The following is a 17,307-nucleotide window of genomic DNA, read 5'->3' on the forward strand; positions in this document are numbered from 1 at the left end:
GGCACTCAATCAGGACTTGCATGTTCTCATCTGTAGATTTATTGGGCATAAAGCCTGATTGGCAACAGTGATGCATGGTCTTGTCCACCCGGATCAATCTCGTAGCCAAAACTTTGGGCAAAATTTTATCATCAATGTTTAACAAGGAGATGGGATGATAAGATTCTGGCAGCATGGGATCCATCCCTTTTATCGTCATTACCACCACTATAGCCTCGTTCATTGAAGCAGGTAAACTACCATTTACAAAAGCATCATTAAAAGTATTGCGCAAGAATGGTAAAAGCTTATGCTTGTACTGTTTATAGATTTCTGTTGGCAATCCTTCTAGCCCTGGAGCCTTATCATTAGGAAAGCTGGCAACTGCCAGTTCCAGCGCTTCCAGTTTCAATTGAGAAGCCAAAGTCTCCCTTTCCGGCATCGATAGGGACAGAAGGATTCATTTGGACAGATATACCCTAAGTTCCTCCACAGAGTAGTAGTTTCTAGAGGAATATACGGTAACTCAATAAAAAAATAGTTGAAGAATGTCTCGGATCGCCCCAGAATCTGTATGTATAGCCCCCCTGGCATTCCGAAGGGCAGCTATATATATTGCCGATGTCTGTAACCGTACTATTTGTGCCAGTATTTTGCCCGTAAACTCGCCCCTCTTTCCAATACATTTGTTGAAAAAAGAAAAGCTTATTGTGTGCCTTTTTGAAGTAGCATCTTCCAATGTAGCCTGAACAGCTTTCTAGGCCTCGCAGGTAGATGTGGTAGGGGCAGCAAAAAAGGCGGCTTCACACCTAGCTAAATCTTTTTGGCACATTAACATTATCTTGTTCCCTACCCTTTGTTTTAATAATGCTAATTTGCTTAATACAAAGGCCTCTCAAATAGGCTTTTAGGGCATCCCAAACAACCCCCTGTGAGACAATAGACATAATACACAGAAACTCTCTAATGCCTGATTCGATCGGTTCATGCGAGGGAAACGCAGCCAAAAGAGTCGCCAAGGCAGTTTACCCAAGGTGCAGGCAAAAGAGAGCTCACAGTACACCATAGAGTGGTCTGAAAGGGAACGAGGAGGTATTTTGTAGTTTTTAATATACCTCTTGTCTAAGGGTAACAACGCTGCTCCCCATATAGTATTGGCAAGTGGGCGCTGTCACCTAAGGGCAAGAAGTGTGTTAATGGCAGGGTCACCAGGTAAAAATGAATGAAAAAAGCTAGCAGACATGAATGTGTCCCTCACCTCATTTGGGTGAGTGGCACATCAATGTGGACATGGGCAATGTGAGGGTCTACCTTCTATGAACAGGCCCATGTCCTGTTCTAAGGGCTTTGAGATTACATAATGTAGTGTTTTGTTTTTTTTCCTGTGGGCCATGTACTACTACACTAGTAGACAAACTTCCATGAATGCTCTGTTTTTGTGAAGCTCTTTGTAAACACTACCATATCCCAGCCATTCAGGAATTCAGCACTACTTTTTGTGGCTACTGTTGGAAGAAACTGTGTTGTATTATCCAATTAAGGCTTGTCAGGATCTGCAGCTTATTTGTGGGTGAAAAAAGGGTATTTTTGTACAGCTTACATGCTTTTTGTTATATTTTTGTTTAGATTTAATAATCTAACCTTGTTTGAATTAAATATGATCTCACCAAACTTGGTATTATGGTCTTTTAACGCTCTTTGTATGTTTTCAGGTGAGATTCATCGACATACTGACATCAATGTGTTTGGCGAGCCTACTGAATTTGAGTATTTGAGAAAAGTAATGTTTGAGTACATGATGGGACGAGAAACTAAGGTAACAAACTATAGTTCCCCTGTAAATCAATATATGGAAACTGTTTTTTTAATCATTTATATGGGACATTTTCAGGATTAGGTTGCTTTTACACACAGGTACACAGTATCTGATTATTGCAGCCGGACTATTGGTTCGCAGCAGGGGGTATATTTATGGTATTTGTTGGAAAATTAAGAAAACTGTAAAAAAAAAAAAAAAAAGACTTTTCACTGCCCTAAGATAATATCCTTAGATGTTCTGGATTCCTTGAGAAGACTTAAAGGAGAACTATGGGGTTAAGTCTTTTCCCCATAGTTCTTAGGGTAAATGGAGGACACAAACTAGCGTCCTCCCGTCACCCTAGGCTCAGTATACCGCGAGCTTTAGCTCGCGGTATACTGAGACGCCGCAGTATACCGCGAGCAGATGCTCGCCGTATACTGAGACGCCGCAGCGGATCCCGACAATTGTGCCGGGTTCCGCCCAGCTGCGTGACTGACAGCTGGCTCTGCCTATCTAAAGGCAGAGCCAGCCGTACCCGCCCCCTCCCCCGTCCGTTCCGCCAGTCAGCGCTGGCGGATCGGAGGGGGGAATCCAGCCCCTCCCCTGTCACGGCAGAGAGCCGTGACAGGATCGAGAGGTGAGCGAACGCCGGTATATGTTCGCTCACCTCCCGATCTACTGAGCCGACCTGTGACAGTCTCATTGTCACAGGTCGGCTAGAACTATGAGGTGAGTGAAAATCACTCACCTCATAGTTCTCCTTTAAATATAAATGTTTGTATGTATGCATGCTACTATCCTATCTACATATGTTGGTGAAGCAAAGTGCGAGCAACTATAAGTGGAGTTAAGTTACTTATTAATCGTTGCCATAATGATTGAGTTCCTTCTTTCTGGATAGAACAATATGAGAACATTAGAGACCCAGTTTGTGTAGCATCAATACATTCAAGACCTGAAAATTACCAAGCTATAAATGCTCTATTCTTTTCTATGTAGCATTCGTTGGATGTGGATCTAAAATAATTAACATTTTAGCACATGTTCTTCACCTCAAGCTGTATACGTGTCTATTTTTTTTTTTTGCCTTCAGTAGGGTGTAGGGGGCCTGGTGTAAAAATTGTGTGAAGTACTGAGGTATATTTTTGTAATATAGAGAGCAAGCATTTTCAGAATAATCTTTCATTTCGACAAGTTTTGTTTGCTATTACATTAAGCTATAATTTGTTTTAACTAGACAATGGCAAAAGTAATCACAACAGTGCTGAGATTTCCATCTGACCAAGCCCAGAAAATTCTTGAGAGAGAAGATACCCGACCTGTGGTAAGCCTGATTTGTATGAATGTTCATTTGTGTTTAGTGATATGCAATTACCCAGGCATAAGAAAAAGCAATATGAGGAAATCAAGTAGAGAAACCAATAATAGAGTGTGGGAGTCAGGGTTGTTCTGGTTACAGCTTTTAAACCCTACATTTACTAAATAAATTATCAGTTTTTTGTGTCCTAGGTACTGCACATGTACTTAAAACAATCCTCAGCGGATATCTGCAAAAATGTCTGTAGAAAATATTTAGGTGATAAGTAATGCACCTCACTGTTTGTACATATTTAAGTGGGGTTTATGGCTTGCGAAATAGATGCCAGGTATCTGGGATAGGCTTAAAGCACAACTTAAAGTGTGTTTCAGTACAAAATAAAATGCAGAGTATCTCTGCAATACATTCAGATTCCACTTGTTTTGACCCTTTTTAAAGACCCCACAAGTACAGAATCACCGGTTCTGCCAGAAATGCACCCAGCTAGTAATTTTCTTCTGTAGACTGACAACACATGCCTTTTTTTTAGACTGAATTTGCAAGATTTTTTGCCAAATCTGCCCAATTGTCTATTAAGCTACTGAATTCCTCCTCTCCAGAGCATAGAGAGTAATTATTCTTTAGTCCAAGATAAGAACTTGCTCAAAGTTCTGACACGATGTCCGACACATGATTCAATAAAATCACAGATTGTGAAATATTCCATCTGCTTCTGTTAAGAGACTGATCTTTCTGAAGACATTGAGGGGAATTTATCAACACTGGAGCAGACAAAATCTGGAACATCTGTGCACTGCAACCAATCAGCTTCTCTTTCATTTTCAAATCCTAACTGAACAAACTGAAGAGAGAAGCTGATTGGTTGCCCTGGGCAACTGCTCTAGATTTTGTCTGCTCCAGTTTTGATAAATTCCCCTAATTGTGTAGTGTTAAGTACAAGTTCATGTTAAACACAACAGACAGATTACTATATAACCTTCAATTTATAAGCTTCACATTTGGGAATATCACAGCTTCTAACAATTATTTAAATACAACCAAACATTTGAGTGCTATACAATACAGACTTCCATTTTATGGTAATTTGGGATATTTGCATTACTGCAATAAACTGTCAGAGCTTTGCCAGCTAGTGATAAAGCAATGCAAGTAATGTAGCAGAGTATTACAGTATGTGTAAATAGCTGGAATCTTTTGCTGACTTTTCAATCTGTGATAGCCCAAAAACAGAGACAAAAAAACTTGCTAGATTCATATTTGTTACTGTAATTGCTCTGGTGGTTTAGTGCACGTTCCATTTGAACCCTTTAACATTGTTTGTTTTTTTCTGTGCCCATTGGGAATGTTAGCAGAGGTACAGACCTAGCAAAATACATTTAAATGATATACAAATGTACATGAGAAACCTCTTTTGTGAATACTGCATATTCTCCTATTCGGTGGACTTGGTTCAATGCACATGCATATGGATGTCCGGTTCTGTTTCACTGCCTGTCTATAATGGCTTAGTCACCACTGGTTTCCTTAAATGCTCATCAGCACCAGCTGCTGGGGCGTAATAGTACTTTAGGCTTTGCCTCACATTGGGCCTAGTTGCTGGCAACCACATGGCACAGCATGTCTTCTCAAAGACACACAGGTTCCTGCTGCTTTAGGAGATTTCCGCCCATACTTCCCTGATGGCACTGGGCTTGTTTACTCAGTATCCTGAGATGGAACGGATGCCTGTAGTCTGGAGCCTATAACTATTGTTATAGGGTCTTTATCTGCAAAGTCTATTTTAGCACCATGGACATCGGGGGAGGGGGTTGGCGATAGCAAGCTGGGTCTGTTAAAGCTCTTAAGGCTGCAAAGACCTTTCCACTAAACCTGCTGTTTAAGGTCTTCTTCCATGAAGACTAAAAACATCCTAATATGTCCTGTGCCCCACCTGAGGCTGTGCCGGAGCATTTTTCTTTAGAGAAAAAATTCAGTAATAGGTAGTCCATGTCCAATGTTGATGGGCCAGTTATCCATGGTACCATAGATGCCACTAGAAGGGTCATAGTTACCTTTGGGGACTTCAGTGTTATTAAGTTATATTCCCTGTTTGATCCCAGTCTGAATTAACTGGTTTGGTCCTCCATCCTGTGCTGGTGGTAACTGTGATCTGTTAAACCATGTCAAAATTAATTAAACTGCTTAGAGATAATTATTTCACTGCTAGGGTAGGTCCTCGTGTTATGGTACAGTTGGAACAGATGTCTGAAGTCTTACATGTTAGCTTATGACAGTTTTTACAAGCCTATGAACTTGTGTCCTGCATAGGACTGTTGTCTGCACATATTCATTTGACACTCTGGCAAAATGTATGGGACATGAATGAGAACTCCAAAGAGCAGTTGATTTGCTTTTCCTTCAAGGCATGTTGTCTTTTTGGACTAGCTCTTGACATTGTCATTAGGAATGTGTTTAGGCAGCCACAGTATGCTCCTACCTAATATTTAGAGGAGCCTCATGCCTCCTATATCTTCTGCCTTAGCAGTGAGTGTTTGTAACTGTTCATCACCAACCAACAAGGCTGACCATCTTAGGTCTGCACCCTCTGGGTTAGTGAAATGTTCCTGAATGGTCACAGTATTTCCCACTCCTTCGCAATTAGGGAATAGTAGGGTATTGGGGCTTACCTTTTTATATATCACCTTTTTCTTTTGTTGAACTTCAGTCTTTCATTGGCTCTCACTTGGTATGTGGGATTCTGCACTGTAGGCCAGATGTGCAGGTGGCCTCCTAATATGAACCCTCGCTCTCTTAGGATCTATAGGTCGGTACCCACCCATCGTGGGAGAATTTCTGGTCTCAAGGCTGTCCTCGTGTCTGGAAATTGAGCCTGGGTTCCTGGAGCAGTCAATGCCTGCTTTTCTGGGAGGTCCTACTGTAAATAGGTCAGTTGACTTGGACCCTGCTAGACATCACTTCGCTGCTCACATATGGGAAGGCTTGGCAATTCTCCATGTGACATCATGAGTGACCCTACGCTTGATGTCGAGGATGATTACTCTCTCTGTAGTAGCTATCAGTGTCAAGTGTTGACAATGTGTCATTGACTGCAAGCATAGTCAGTATACTACTCTTGATGTCGAGGATGGTAATCTCATTCGCACGGTTCCTTTTTAGAGGCACCATTTTTGTCTTCTGGGTCACTCCATCCTGTAGTCTCCATCCTGGAGAGACAAGTGTGTATTTGGGTGTGCTTTAGCTCATGCAGGCCACAAAGAAACCATTGCTAGAGAGCTTGTTGTTCCCTGGTTTGTGATCAGACAGCTCATGATGCAACCCAGCTGCAGACCTTCTCTGTGGGAGTGCGTGTCCGGGGGTCTTGATGGGTTTGGAATATTTGGAGTCAGACCTTCCTACTGTGGCTGATTTGCATCTTGATTAGGAAGTTCCTCAAAATATCTTCTTTAATCCTGTCCATAATCAGGTGATCATGCTTGGCTCTCTGGCTAAGGAATGCATGACATTTTGTAAGGTTCTAGTGTCACAACTGGGTGTGGACAGGTCTGCTCGTCCTACTGTTTTTTGGTATTTCTGCACCAGTATGGGGTGGTTGTCTCCCCACTCCTGTTTATTTTGATAGGGGTACTTCTTGCACCCTTTTTCCCCCTTTTGTCATTCTTACATTTTTAAGGAAAAAAAAAGACGTTTTCACTTTGTTGGCCATTGTTGTTGCTGGTCTGTTCTTCCTTTATTGGGTAGTTGTATTGCTCCACCTTTTGGTAGTTGCTTTGACTCGCAGCTTCTGCTGGTGTGGAATCAGTGTTCTTTGAGGTAGTCTTTCCCTTTGGTGGGGATTTTTGTCTTAGTCTGGGCAGCTGGTTGATCCACCCTCCTGGGTTAACAGTTCCCCTGACCCATAGAGAACGTCACATCTTCTGGTTCAGATTTGGGCATTGGCCTTCCAGTTGTTGCAGATTTCTCCTGGTCCTATCTTAGATCTGGTATTGGCAATTGCCCAACCCCGATTTGGATGCCTGACTGTTTCAGAATACCTGTTTTTCTTACCATAATATCTTTTCCTTGAAGTCTGTTGAGGGCCGTAGGTCCCGCTATTGTGTTTATTGGCTTTATATACTACTTTATATACTACTTACCCATATAATTTGAGGTGCGACTGTTACAGGCAAAGCTATACAAGGGCTGGCCAAAAACGTTTTTTGTTTGCCCGTGTGCAATCCTCCTGTAGGCAGCAGTATATCCTGACTGTTTCAGACTTCCTACATTTATAAGTCCCTCTATGGGCTTCATAAAAATAATTTTATGTTAAGTACAAAAATCTTATTTTATGGGTTGCACCCATGCAATGGCTTTGCAGAGTATTCTGTATTTTTGTTTTGGGTTGCATAGTAGTAGCTTCTCTCCTCATTGCACTCTCTATTGATTGGAAACGCCCTATGCAGCCTTACAGACATGGAGAGAAGGAGGTTTATGTTATTATATGATTCATCAAGCTGTTTATGTAATATTATTTCTCTCACTGTACAGTCAAACAAGTGATACGTGTAGTTTTGGGTTAAGCATTGATATATGGTTTAGCAATTCAGCTTCCTATGTCACTTTTCTGTCTCCATCCTCCCTACTGGAAAGTGAATCAGCAAAAAAAATGTTTCCAATGAGCTGACCCAGGAAGCAGCAGAGTGACCCCACTGACAAGTAGAGGTGTGTGTAAAACAAAAAAATGCTGACTAAAATACAAAACTCTTTGGCAGATAAAACCGTAAACATTAAGTTCACAATAAAGTTATCCTGGTGAACATGTGAAAAGGTACCTTGAGTTTCATGTGCTGTTTAGTAATAGTGAATATGAAATATTTCTAGGTAGTATTTCATGTTTACCAGGTTAAAGTAAAAAACCTTAGGACTTTTCGTTTTTGGAATGGTCTGAGAATCTTGGGTGATTTAGAGATTTAATACACATCACATGACACATGATTATGAATGACAAGGACCTGAGGTGTGCCATGGTCCTGGTGGACAGTAATACCAATAAAGGGGCATACTCAGAGTGAAGAGTGGAGTGAAGTCCCAACTGTGAAACCCAAGGACGGGTGGGAGGGTTGCTCGGAAGACTTCCCGTCCCAAGCACTCCCGGAGGTGCAGACTCCTCCCACAAATTCAGGCTAATATACTAAACATACAAGGCTTGAAAAATCCAGAGTACGGCGGAGCCCGACGAGCAGCTTTACAGTCAAGCGATCCGGCGTCTCTATAGATGCTCGATCGCTTGTATCAGAAGCTGTCACTGCCGTTGCCGGTCCCGAGATCCGCTGTGTCCGATGCGGCCAGCCCCTGAATGCAGGAAGTGATGTATATTACATCACTTCCTGCATTCAGTGTCACTCTCCAGCTAGAGAAGCTGATGAAGCCCATCTCTGCTTCATCAGCTTCTCTGGGGATCCCTAGGTGACATTAGGGGTCTTCGAGACCCCTGATGTCTCCATAAAGAGGACCTGTCATGTAAATTGGCTATCCCATAGGGGGCTTCTTAGCCCCCCATCTAATAGCAGCCGGATAGCCCTAGTAAACACGCGTTTGATGCGTGTTTCGTGGACCGCAAATCGGTGTAAAAAACGCACGTCATACGTGCATATTTCGATCACCTAGGTGGGAATCTAGCCTAAAGGAGAACTATGAGGTGAGTGCTTTTCACTCACGCTAGTTTGTGTCCTCCCGTTACCCAAGAATAAATGTTTTATAACATAACGCAGGGAAACTTTTTTTTATTTTTTTTATTTTATGGTACTTTTTTCATTATATAGTAAAAAAAAAATAATGGTTGATGGTTGTGGAACCAGACGCCTAACGGCTCTTTCAACTTCGTCCCACAAATGCTCAATTGGATTGAGATTTGATCATTGTGGGGGCCACCTAAGCAAGGCAAATTCTCCCTCATGTTCTTGAAACCACTCCTGCACAATACGAGCACTGTGGCATGGCGCATTGTCTTGTTGGAAGAAGCCATCTCCATTGGGATACGCCATCAACATGATAGGATGAACTTGATCAGCAACGATACTTTGGTATGTTGTGCTATTCAGACGTTGTTCCACACAAATTAAAGGGCCCAAATCATGCCAGAAAAACATGCCCTAAACTATAACACTGCCCCCACCAGCTTGAAGGGTTGTACTCATGCATGTACTCGTGGGGTGCATGCTTTTATGCTGTTCCCACCAAATTGTCACTCTGCCATCTGCATGATGCAACTGGAAACGTGATTAATCGGACCACATGACTTTTTTTCCAATGCTCCACTGTCCAATCCTTGTGTTCCTGTGCGAATTGGAGACGTTTTATCTTGTTAACTGCAGACAGCAAAGGTGTTTGAACAGGCCTTAGGCTTCCATATGCAGTGTACGGAGAACAGTGCGTTCAGAGATCATTTGCGAGAAGTGTGTCAAGGCAGATATTGGTTGTCCTAGAACATGATGGAGGGGGTGTAAGTTTGTAAAACCACCCTTTTCGAATTACATAATCCAGTCACTATGGATTCATGAAGTTTGTGATCATTGTTAATAATTAAAATTATGGTTGTTCTAGTTTGACATAGATGGCTGCATTCACGCCCTTATGAACCATACAAATGTGCACCTCACTTTCCTAACCTGCCCAGTTCCCCTTTCGTTGTTGGGCTAGTTGTTTGTTATGTCTTTCCCGTGTACAAGTCTTCACATTTTTCACTACACTGGACTGTGTATACCAGGTTGCTTCATGTGTATTTGTGTGTTGGATGTTTTGAATGTACAAGCTTACTGTATGTCTCTCAGTAGTTGAATGTGACTAACTACTATTGGCTATACCATTGCCTGTATAAATAGAAATCTTTACATCCATTTTTATACTAGATATTTTCATAATAAAGACAAATAAGCTCACTGAGGTGTAATGTAGAGAAACGGCTACATGTCATTATAGCACTCATTTACCATTTCTAGTTTTTAATGCTTATTAATGATCATTTAATAACCTGCTTATATCAATCTCTATAGACTATGTGTAATCAAGCAAGATTACTAACTTTCTGTGTCTCTGTTAACCACACTAAGCTCTTTTCTCCCTGGCTTTGTAGTTTACACCTCCTCGCAGCGGTATCTTCTGAGTCAATCCAAGCTTAGTTAGCACGCTGGTGAGTGAAGAATTGTATTTTGTTATAGTTCTCCTCCGTTACATTGAGCCTTCTTTGTACTTTGCTTGGCTTACTATGTGCCTTTGACCAACAACTCATCTTTTTTTTAGAACGTCCTTTGCTATTTTGATTAATACTTTTTTTTCGTGATTGCTTATCTCTTCTCTGTTCCATAGTAGCCTGCCAAACATTGCCTTGTGTATGCAGTGTCATGCATTCTGTGCTCCTTTTCTTTTTTTCTGTGTTGTTTTTTTTTTTTTTTACAAATGAAAGAAAGTCTTAATATGTTATTTTTTTGGGGAATCCTGGTTTTGCACAGCAATGCACAAAGTACAAACAGGACAATGTAAGGGCTACATTACAATACAACTGTAATAACGCAGTGACAAAGTCAGGGGTGTAACTACAAATCTTGGGCCCCCTTGGATAACTCTCTGTAGCAGCTATCAGTGTGAAATGTTGACAATATGTGTCCTTGACTGCAAGCATAGTCTGTACACTACTAGGGACCAGTGCTGGGGGGGTAAAAGTATGCATAGCACTAATAATAATCATAATGATATGTTATATTATGATAAAATAATTAATGCTCTTGCACGCACTAACTTTTCAACAGTAATACCAACGTCTTTATACTCTAGCTTCATTAAACTTTTTTTGTAGAACCACAAATCTCAGCCCTCCTACAAGGTTTTAACAGAGGTGAAACTCTGAAATTTGTGACTGCATTAGGCATACAGGGTTATTATCAGTCTGTTGCAGGAGTTCAGAGGGCTATAAATCTACTCTGCTAAGATAGATAAGCAAATGCTTCTTAATGTACAGAGGGGGATCTGTGGCTAGACAAGCCCATTTGCACCTTTGCAGAGGTATTTTGAAAGAAACATATGCCAGCGTAACATACGTACATGAAGCAGGCATATGCAGTTGCTGTATATGAACACGGAAGCTTACTTTTTTTGTCCTCCATCTCCTCATGGCTCCTTTTTGAAGTGGCCGCCTCTGTGCTCTGCAAGCAGTATGTGTAAATTAACACTCTCTTGCTGAGCTCTCTCCCCCTATTCAGTGTATTTGTACCTGGAAAGGCAGAATTGGTGTGCACTGATGTTGTTACAATGACTCATAGGAAGGGTGGCAGCTACATTACAAGACAGTCCGACCCCAGTTTCAGAACATTTTCAATTTGTAGGCCTACTAAAAAATCCTTTAAAAAATAAGAAATCCAGCAAAGCGAGTCATAAAATGGTACACACATATACATCACTGCACCTCTACATTACCACAATAAATGCCAATTGCTTACAAAGATGGAAATGGGCTTGAAGAACTTCTACACTGGATACCTCACATTTTAATTTTTCTAACCAGCCCCCCCTAATGGGGCCCCTTCCCATAGCAGCCATATGGGTTACTATGGCCATTGTTACGCCACTGGACAAGGCAATATAGACTTTGAGATACGAGTCCTTCTCGCTTACAAAGTAAGAGTGAAAGAAAACAAACAAATGGTTAGGGGAATTGTAGGGTACCCAGCACACAACATTTGTAGTTTCTTGGCTAAAAATTTTGGTAGTAAAAACATCTAGTAGCTGTGAAATCAGAGCATAAATTATTCTTAAGAAATTAGCTTTTAACAGCATGTTCGGAGGGCTGATGTTTTGCAAGTGTCTTGTGACCTGAGGTGTGCAGTGCAGGTAAAATGAAAAGTTGAGTCATTTCTGTGAGGCGAAAAATTGTAGTGTTTTTATTTAGGACAGGTTATCTGATAAAATACCGTTAGGTGATTTGTATGTTAGAACTAAAATGTAAAATGTAATTGGTTCAGGGCGATGGAGGGTACGACCTAAACTCTGGCTGTTTGTTGGTCAGCAAACTAAATAGGTTAAAACATGAATAAGTATACACTGTGCCCTCAAAGTGAAAACATTATTTCTGTGCCAAAAATATGTTAATTCATTAATAAACACAACTAAGAAGAAAAATGGAGGCTTATAATACTATAAAGGGAAACACTGTAATTAAATGTGATAATAGAAAATTGTATAATCACTGTTTTTACCTCCTAAATATGTATTTAAACAATCAGATCTTAACATATATTTGAATATCTAGCTGTCACAATGTTAACACACACAAAGGAAAGTGCTAAATCCGTACTGAAATCTTAGCATATAAAATCCATATAAATTTTCTAGGGCTGAGGAAATTAACGATTAATTTCTCGATTAATCGTTAAACTTTTTGATCGATTAAAATTATTTTGATCGCTAATGAATACACTCACCTCTCCGCCGGCTTCCGGGAGTCCCGTCGGAGATCCGGTGATGTCACCGGACTCCCCCCTTCCCCAAGTGGCTCCGTCGGCTAACGAAGAGGTGAGGAGTCCGGTGACGTCCATGTCCCCAAGTGGCTCCGTCGGCTAACGTCGCTCCGTGACGTCGATGTCCGTGACGTCACCGGATTCCTCCCCCCCTTCCCTTCGTTAGCCGACGGAGCCACTTGGGACGGTGAGTTTTCCCAAGAAACTTTCTGCACGAGCGCCAGCCAAGGCATTGGCCTATACACATACAGCACAGCAATTAAGTAATAGAATGAACTAGGATCACACTAATCCAGCACGTTATTATTCTGAGTTGCCCCACTCAAGCGGCGGCCATATTGAGTGGGGCACGTGAGATTAATAACGTGCTGGATTAGTGTGATCCTAGTTCATTTTATTACTTAATTGCTGTGCTGTATGTGTATAGGCCAATGTAGTTGGATCTGTATGTGCGTTATAATTAAATGATTCAATAAAAAATTTGATTAATCGAACACGAAAATGTTAATCAGTACCAGCGCTAAAATTTTCTTTCCCTGCCAATTAGACATCAGTAGATTATTATAGCAGTGATCTTCTGCTGCGGGGAAGAGGCTGGACAGAGCTACCGTAGCTCTACCCGATCCTTCGTGCTAGGAGGTAGTCCTGAGACATCACTCATGCCGTTTCTAGCTACCCACCCCCTTTGTTTTATGTTTCTTTGCCTGTTGGCTTTGAGAATTAATTTTCATTATTAGCCTCTTATTGACTTCAGTTGAGTTAACATTAAAGTTTGCAGTTTGCAGTCTGTTTAAATAGTTTGCAAAACCTTCCACAAGTTAAACCCAGGCACATTTGAGTTATCACTAGTGGCCAGTGAATGAACATGGAAACATTATTGTCCGCTCCACATCACCTGACAAGGCACATGCTTGTAAGTGACTTAAAGAGACTCTGTCACTTTGCATATTCAGATCAAATGACAAATTCTGGTGGACACCAAATTTCCATATGCTTATGCCCACATTTTCTGCACACCCCTACCACTCCATTTCTCCATCAGGAAACATCCTCTCCTTCTGACATGTTCTTTTTATGTCTTAGTTGCTGTTTTAAAATGGTACTGGGCTAGCAGTTTCTCCTTGTATTGGTTTTAAACGGTTTTTACTTTCAGCGCCCATCCAGCAATCAGCCTAGAGCAGAACTAATGGGTAAATATGTATGCATCACATTCTGCAACAAACTAAATCCCTCTATAGCTGGGAAAAATAGATGTAAATTATGTTCGGCGAGACTATATATGTAAAATGTTATAGGTGCAAAAGTTGCACATCTGCAAAATAAGAAACTACCTGATCCAATGGGAGAAATTGAAATAGCTAAATAAAAGGTATTCAGTAGTGCGCTAGTGAATGTCAAGCCTAAAAGCAGAGTCACAAATGGCCACAAGACAACAAGCTTAAGAAACTGAGGTGATCACAACATTATCCACACAAATTTCTAAGGATAACCTATGCTGAGAGAGCTTTGCTGGCTATCTGAAAATACAAGCTGACTGCCAGTCCTTTGTCTTCAGTACATTCTGGATTACTGAGCCAGTACAGGTATGCAGCAAATGCAAGTAAAACTCTTTCTATATTCTTGTGCTACTTTTGATAACTTAAAGTGAAGCCGTTAGATGAGTTTGGCAGCAAGGTAACTGGTGTTTTCAAAAAAGGTCAGCAGTGGCAGCCTTTTGTATTTCTTTAAATATGGATTTAAGTTTTGGTCATGTTACGTTTTACAGTAGTTCTAATGCTGATCCCTGAAGCATGATTTGCCAATGATTGAGCAGCATGCAATTCAATTCTGTCCCCTCAGACCATGCTTTTGACATTACTGAAAGTAAAGTATGCACAGTTTAGGATGCTTGAAACACATCCTGGCAAGTTCACAGCCTATATTCTTGGATGAAGATATTTTAAAATTATTTGTAGCCAGGGTGCTAAATTAGTCTTACAAAATTGTATTGCATTTATATTCATAGATGTTTGTTGATGTACAGTGCATGTTTTTTGAATTAAGATTGTGTTCCTTTATTGTGGACCCTTTGCTTAAAAAACCCCCCAAAAACCCCCAAAACATTATAAATGATGGAGGCATTGTTCTAACTTTAAATCCAGGATTCAGGTTGCACAAAAGCAAACCCAGTATGTTTTTCATATAACTCACAGATATGTGATGGCACAAAGCTCTATCTTTTATAAAGTGAACCTATGCCTAAGTAACACATGTTTACACTAGAGACACCTCAGAATTGTATGCATAACAGTGCTTCAGCCTGGGCATTGGTCCACAGAGGCACCCAGCTATTCATGATGGAGAGGCAGGAGTGTCATCTGAGCCTCCCCTCCATTACCTGATAGTGAGGTATTGCAGTGAATGTGAGTAAAGACTGCTAATGGTGCTTTCTATAAAGCAAACCGGAAACAACTGTAATTACATTATTTTGTTTGTAAAATGAAATGCACAATGTCACAAATTAGTACAAAATAATCACAGTAAGGGCCTTTTTCCTACAAATTTTCACACTACTTCCCCCCAAAATTCACACTACTTTCCCTCAAAATCTTGCATGGAGCTCCAGACCGAGGGCGATTGATGGTTATCTTATATTTCTTCCATTTGCGAATCGCTCCAACAGTTGTTTCCTTCTCACCAAGCTTCTTGCTGACAGTCTTGTAGCCCATTCCAGCCTTGTGCAGGTCTACAATCTTGTCCCTAATGTCCTTTTGACAGCTCTTTGGTCTTGCCCATGGTGGTGAGGTTCTGTCTCTATCATTTAAAATACACATATGATTAAAATTTATAGACCTTTCATTTCTTTGTAAGTGGGCAAACTTACAAAATCTGCAGGGGATCAAATAATTATTTTACTCGCTGTATAACCAAGGTCGGGGATGCAAAAGCTATGTGTACCTCTAGGATAAGGACATCTTGAAGAGAGGTAACTGAATGTATGAGTTCTAGACTAGTAGAAGGTGTGGGTTTGACTTACAATACCACATATATACAATGTCTACTAGTTATTCTTCTGAATTCTGTTGAAAAGTACTGTACAGCCCTATTACAGCACTCCGAGGATTTAAGAAAACATGTTAAAACATAAGGGTTATGAAAGGATTTTACAAATGAAAGAAAGTCAACATCACTCCTACTTTTTGCGATGAGGTGTTTTGCACACATTCTGTACAATGCCCAAGCAGGAGTTATACTCGCCAGTAAAAACAGGCAAAGAAGAACTCCATGGAAAATTTGTATTCACTCTTGCAGTGCGGCTACCCCCACACTGCAAGGGGTAACTGCTTGTTTTTCTAGGTGCTAAAAAAAAAGTTATACTCATCCGAACCGCCAAGCTGACTCCTTCTCCAGTCAATGAAGCATGTCTCCTCCACTGAACAGTCTCCTTATGTCACTACAATTGTATAGAATGTTATGACACAAGGATTCTTAGACCCCTGCACAGGGGGGCGAGAGAGGCTCTAGGGACAGGTCTAAGAACAAAGCAGCTCGGATGATCAGGTAAGTATAGATTTTTTTAGCACCTGCAGTTAACGCTTGTAGCACAGAGGTAGCATTGGTTAATCAAATTTTCCCCTGGAGTTCTGCAAGCCACTTTTGAACGTTTGCACATACATTTACAATACATTTGTGTTTGAGTCTAGCATATTAAAAACATTGTTTGTGGGAGATTACCATAATCCAAACCAGCTTTAAATACATATACAGCTACTATCCCTCTCCAGTGTTAATTAGCTGAACACTACCTGGACTCTTAGAATAATGTTCTGTAAATATATAGGAGACTAAGGTTTTAGGAAATACACTCAGTGTAATGTCTGGAGGAAATAAACACCATAATGAAACCCAAACCTCAACCCAAGTGTAAACCATTTTTTTTTTCTGTTATTTATTTTATTTAAATCAGAATTGTGGTTGGGAAATGATGTATAAATGAATTGTCTTATACATTTGTTGCTAACAAATCTAACTTTTTTTTCTTCTTTTGCAGTCTTGGTTGAGACCTTCCACTTAATGCTGCTTTGAAGACACTGCTTCCTCTAGATTTGTCAGCATTGGATTCTTACAACTGAAGGAATAAAATGAAAGCCAAATCTAATAGGTTTAACAATAAAAAAACTTTTACCATTAACTGCCTTGAGTTGAGCTGACGCTACATAGTGACCATTTTGTCACTTTTTTTATCACCTTTCTTCTTCTAAAAGGACTGTTCTGTACATTGGTACAATAACTGTTTTAAAATGGACAAAATAATTTATTATGTATGAGAAATAGTTTATTGAAATGTGACTTGCATAACAAATAAGTAAGCGCTTGCATGAAATATTGTCCAGATGCTTAAAAAAGTGTCACCATTGCTAACTTGATAATGTCTGTATTTGCCCAATCACAGGCACCTCAAACTGGGTGCTTATACTTTCATTCTTGGCAAAACATCTTCTGTTTGAGTTAGGGATCTTATACCCAGAAGCATGCTATATGCAGGTCTTTAAGAGGAACTGAACTCTTGAAGGTATGCCCAAAAAAGGCAGGCAGAGGACATATCACTAGTCACCCTTATTGCATGTTGCCTCATTGCAATTGATCTTTTCACCATCACTGACTTAAGATGCCCTATTCTGCACTGTCTCCCTCTTTGGTTGTGGCCGTCTGGGTAGAGCCAGTATTTTGCTTTCTTAACACAG

At 40.6% G+C, this 17,307-nt stretch overlaps 1 protein-coding gene across 1 annotated transcript in view; it reads left to right on the forward strand.

Moving 5' to 3' along the window:
• GOLGA4 (golgin A4) overlaps positions 1-17,048 on the forward strand; it is a 112,860-nt gene extending 95,812 nt beyond the window's left edge. The window contains 4 exon segments of the mRNA XM_018557803.1: positions 1,692-1,795; positions 3,018-3,104; positions 10,207-10,263; positions 16,614-17,048. Of these exon segments, the coding sequence (XP_018413305.1) occupies positions 1,692-1,795; positions 3,018-3,104; positions 10,207-10,236 (221 nt within the window). The 3' untranslated portion in view covers positions 10,237-10,263; positions 16,614-17,048.
• Positions 17,049-17,307: the final 259 nt, after the last annotated feature.

Source organism: Nanorana parkeri, unplaced genomic scaffold (genome assembly GCF_000935625.1).
Source record: "Nanorana parkeri isolate BGI_ZX_2015 unplaced genomic scaffold, ASM93562v1 scaffold304, whole genome shotgun sequence".
In the NCBI taxonomy this organism is placed as follows: Eukaryota; Metazoa; Chordata; class Amphibia; order Anura; family Dicroglossidae; genus Nanorana; species Nanorana parkeri.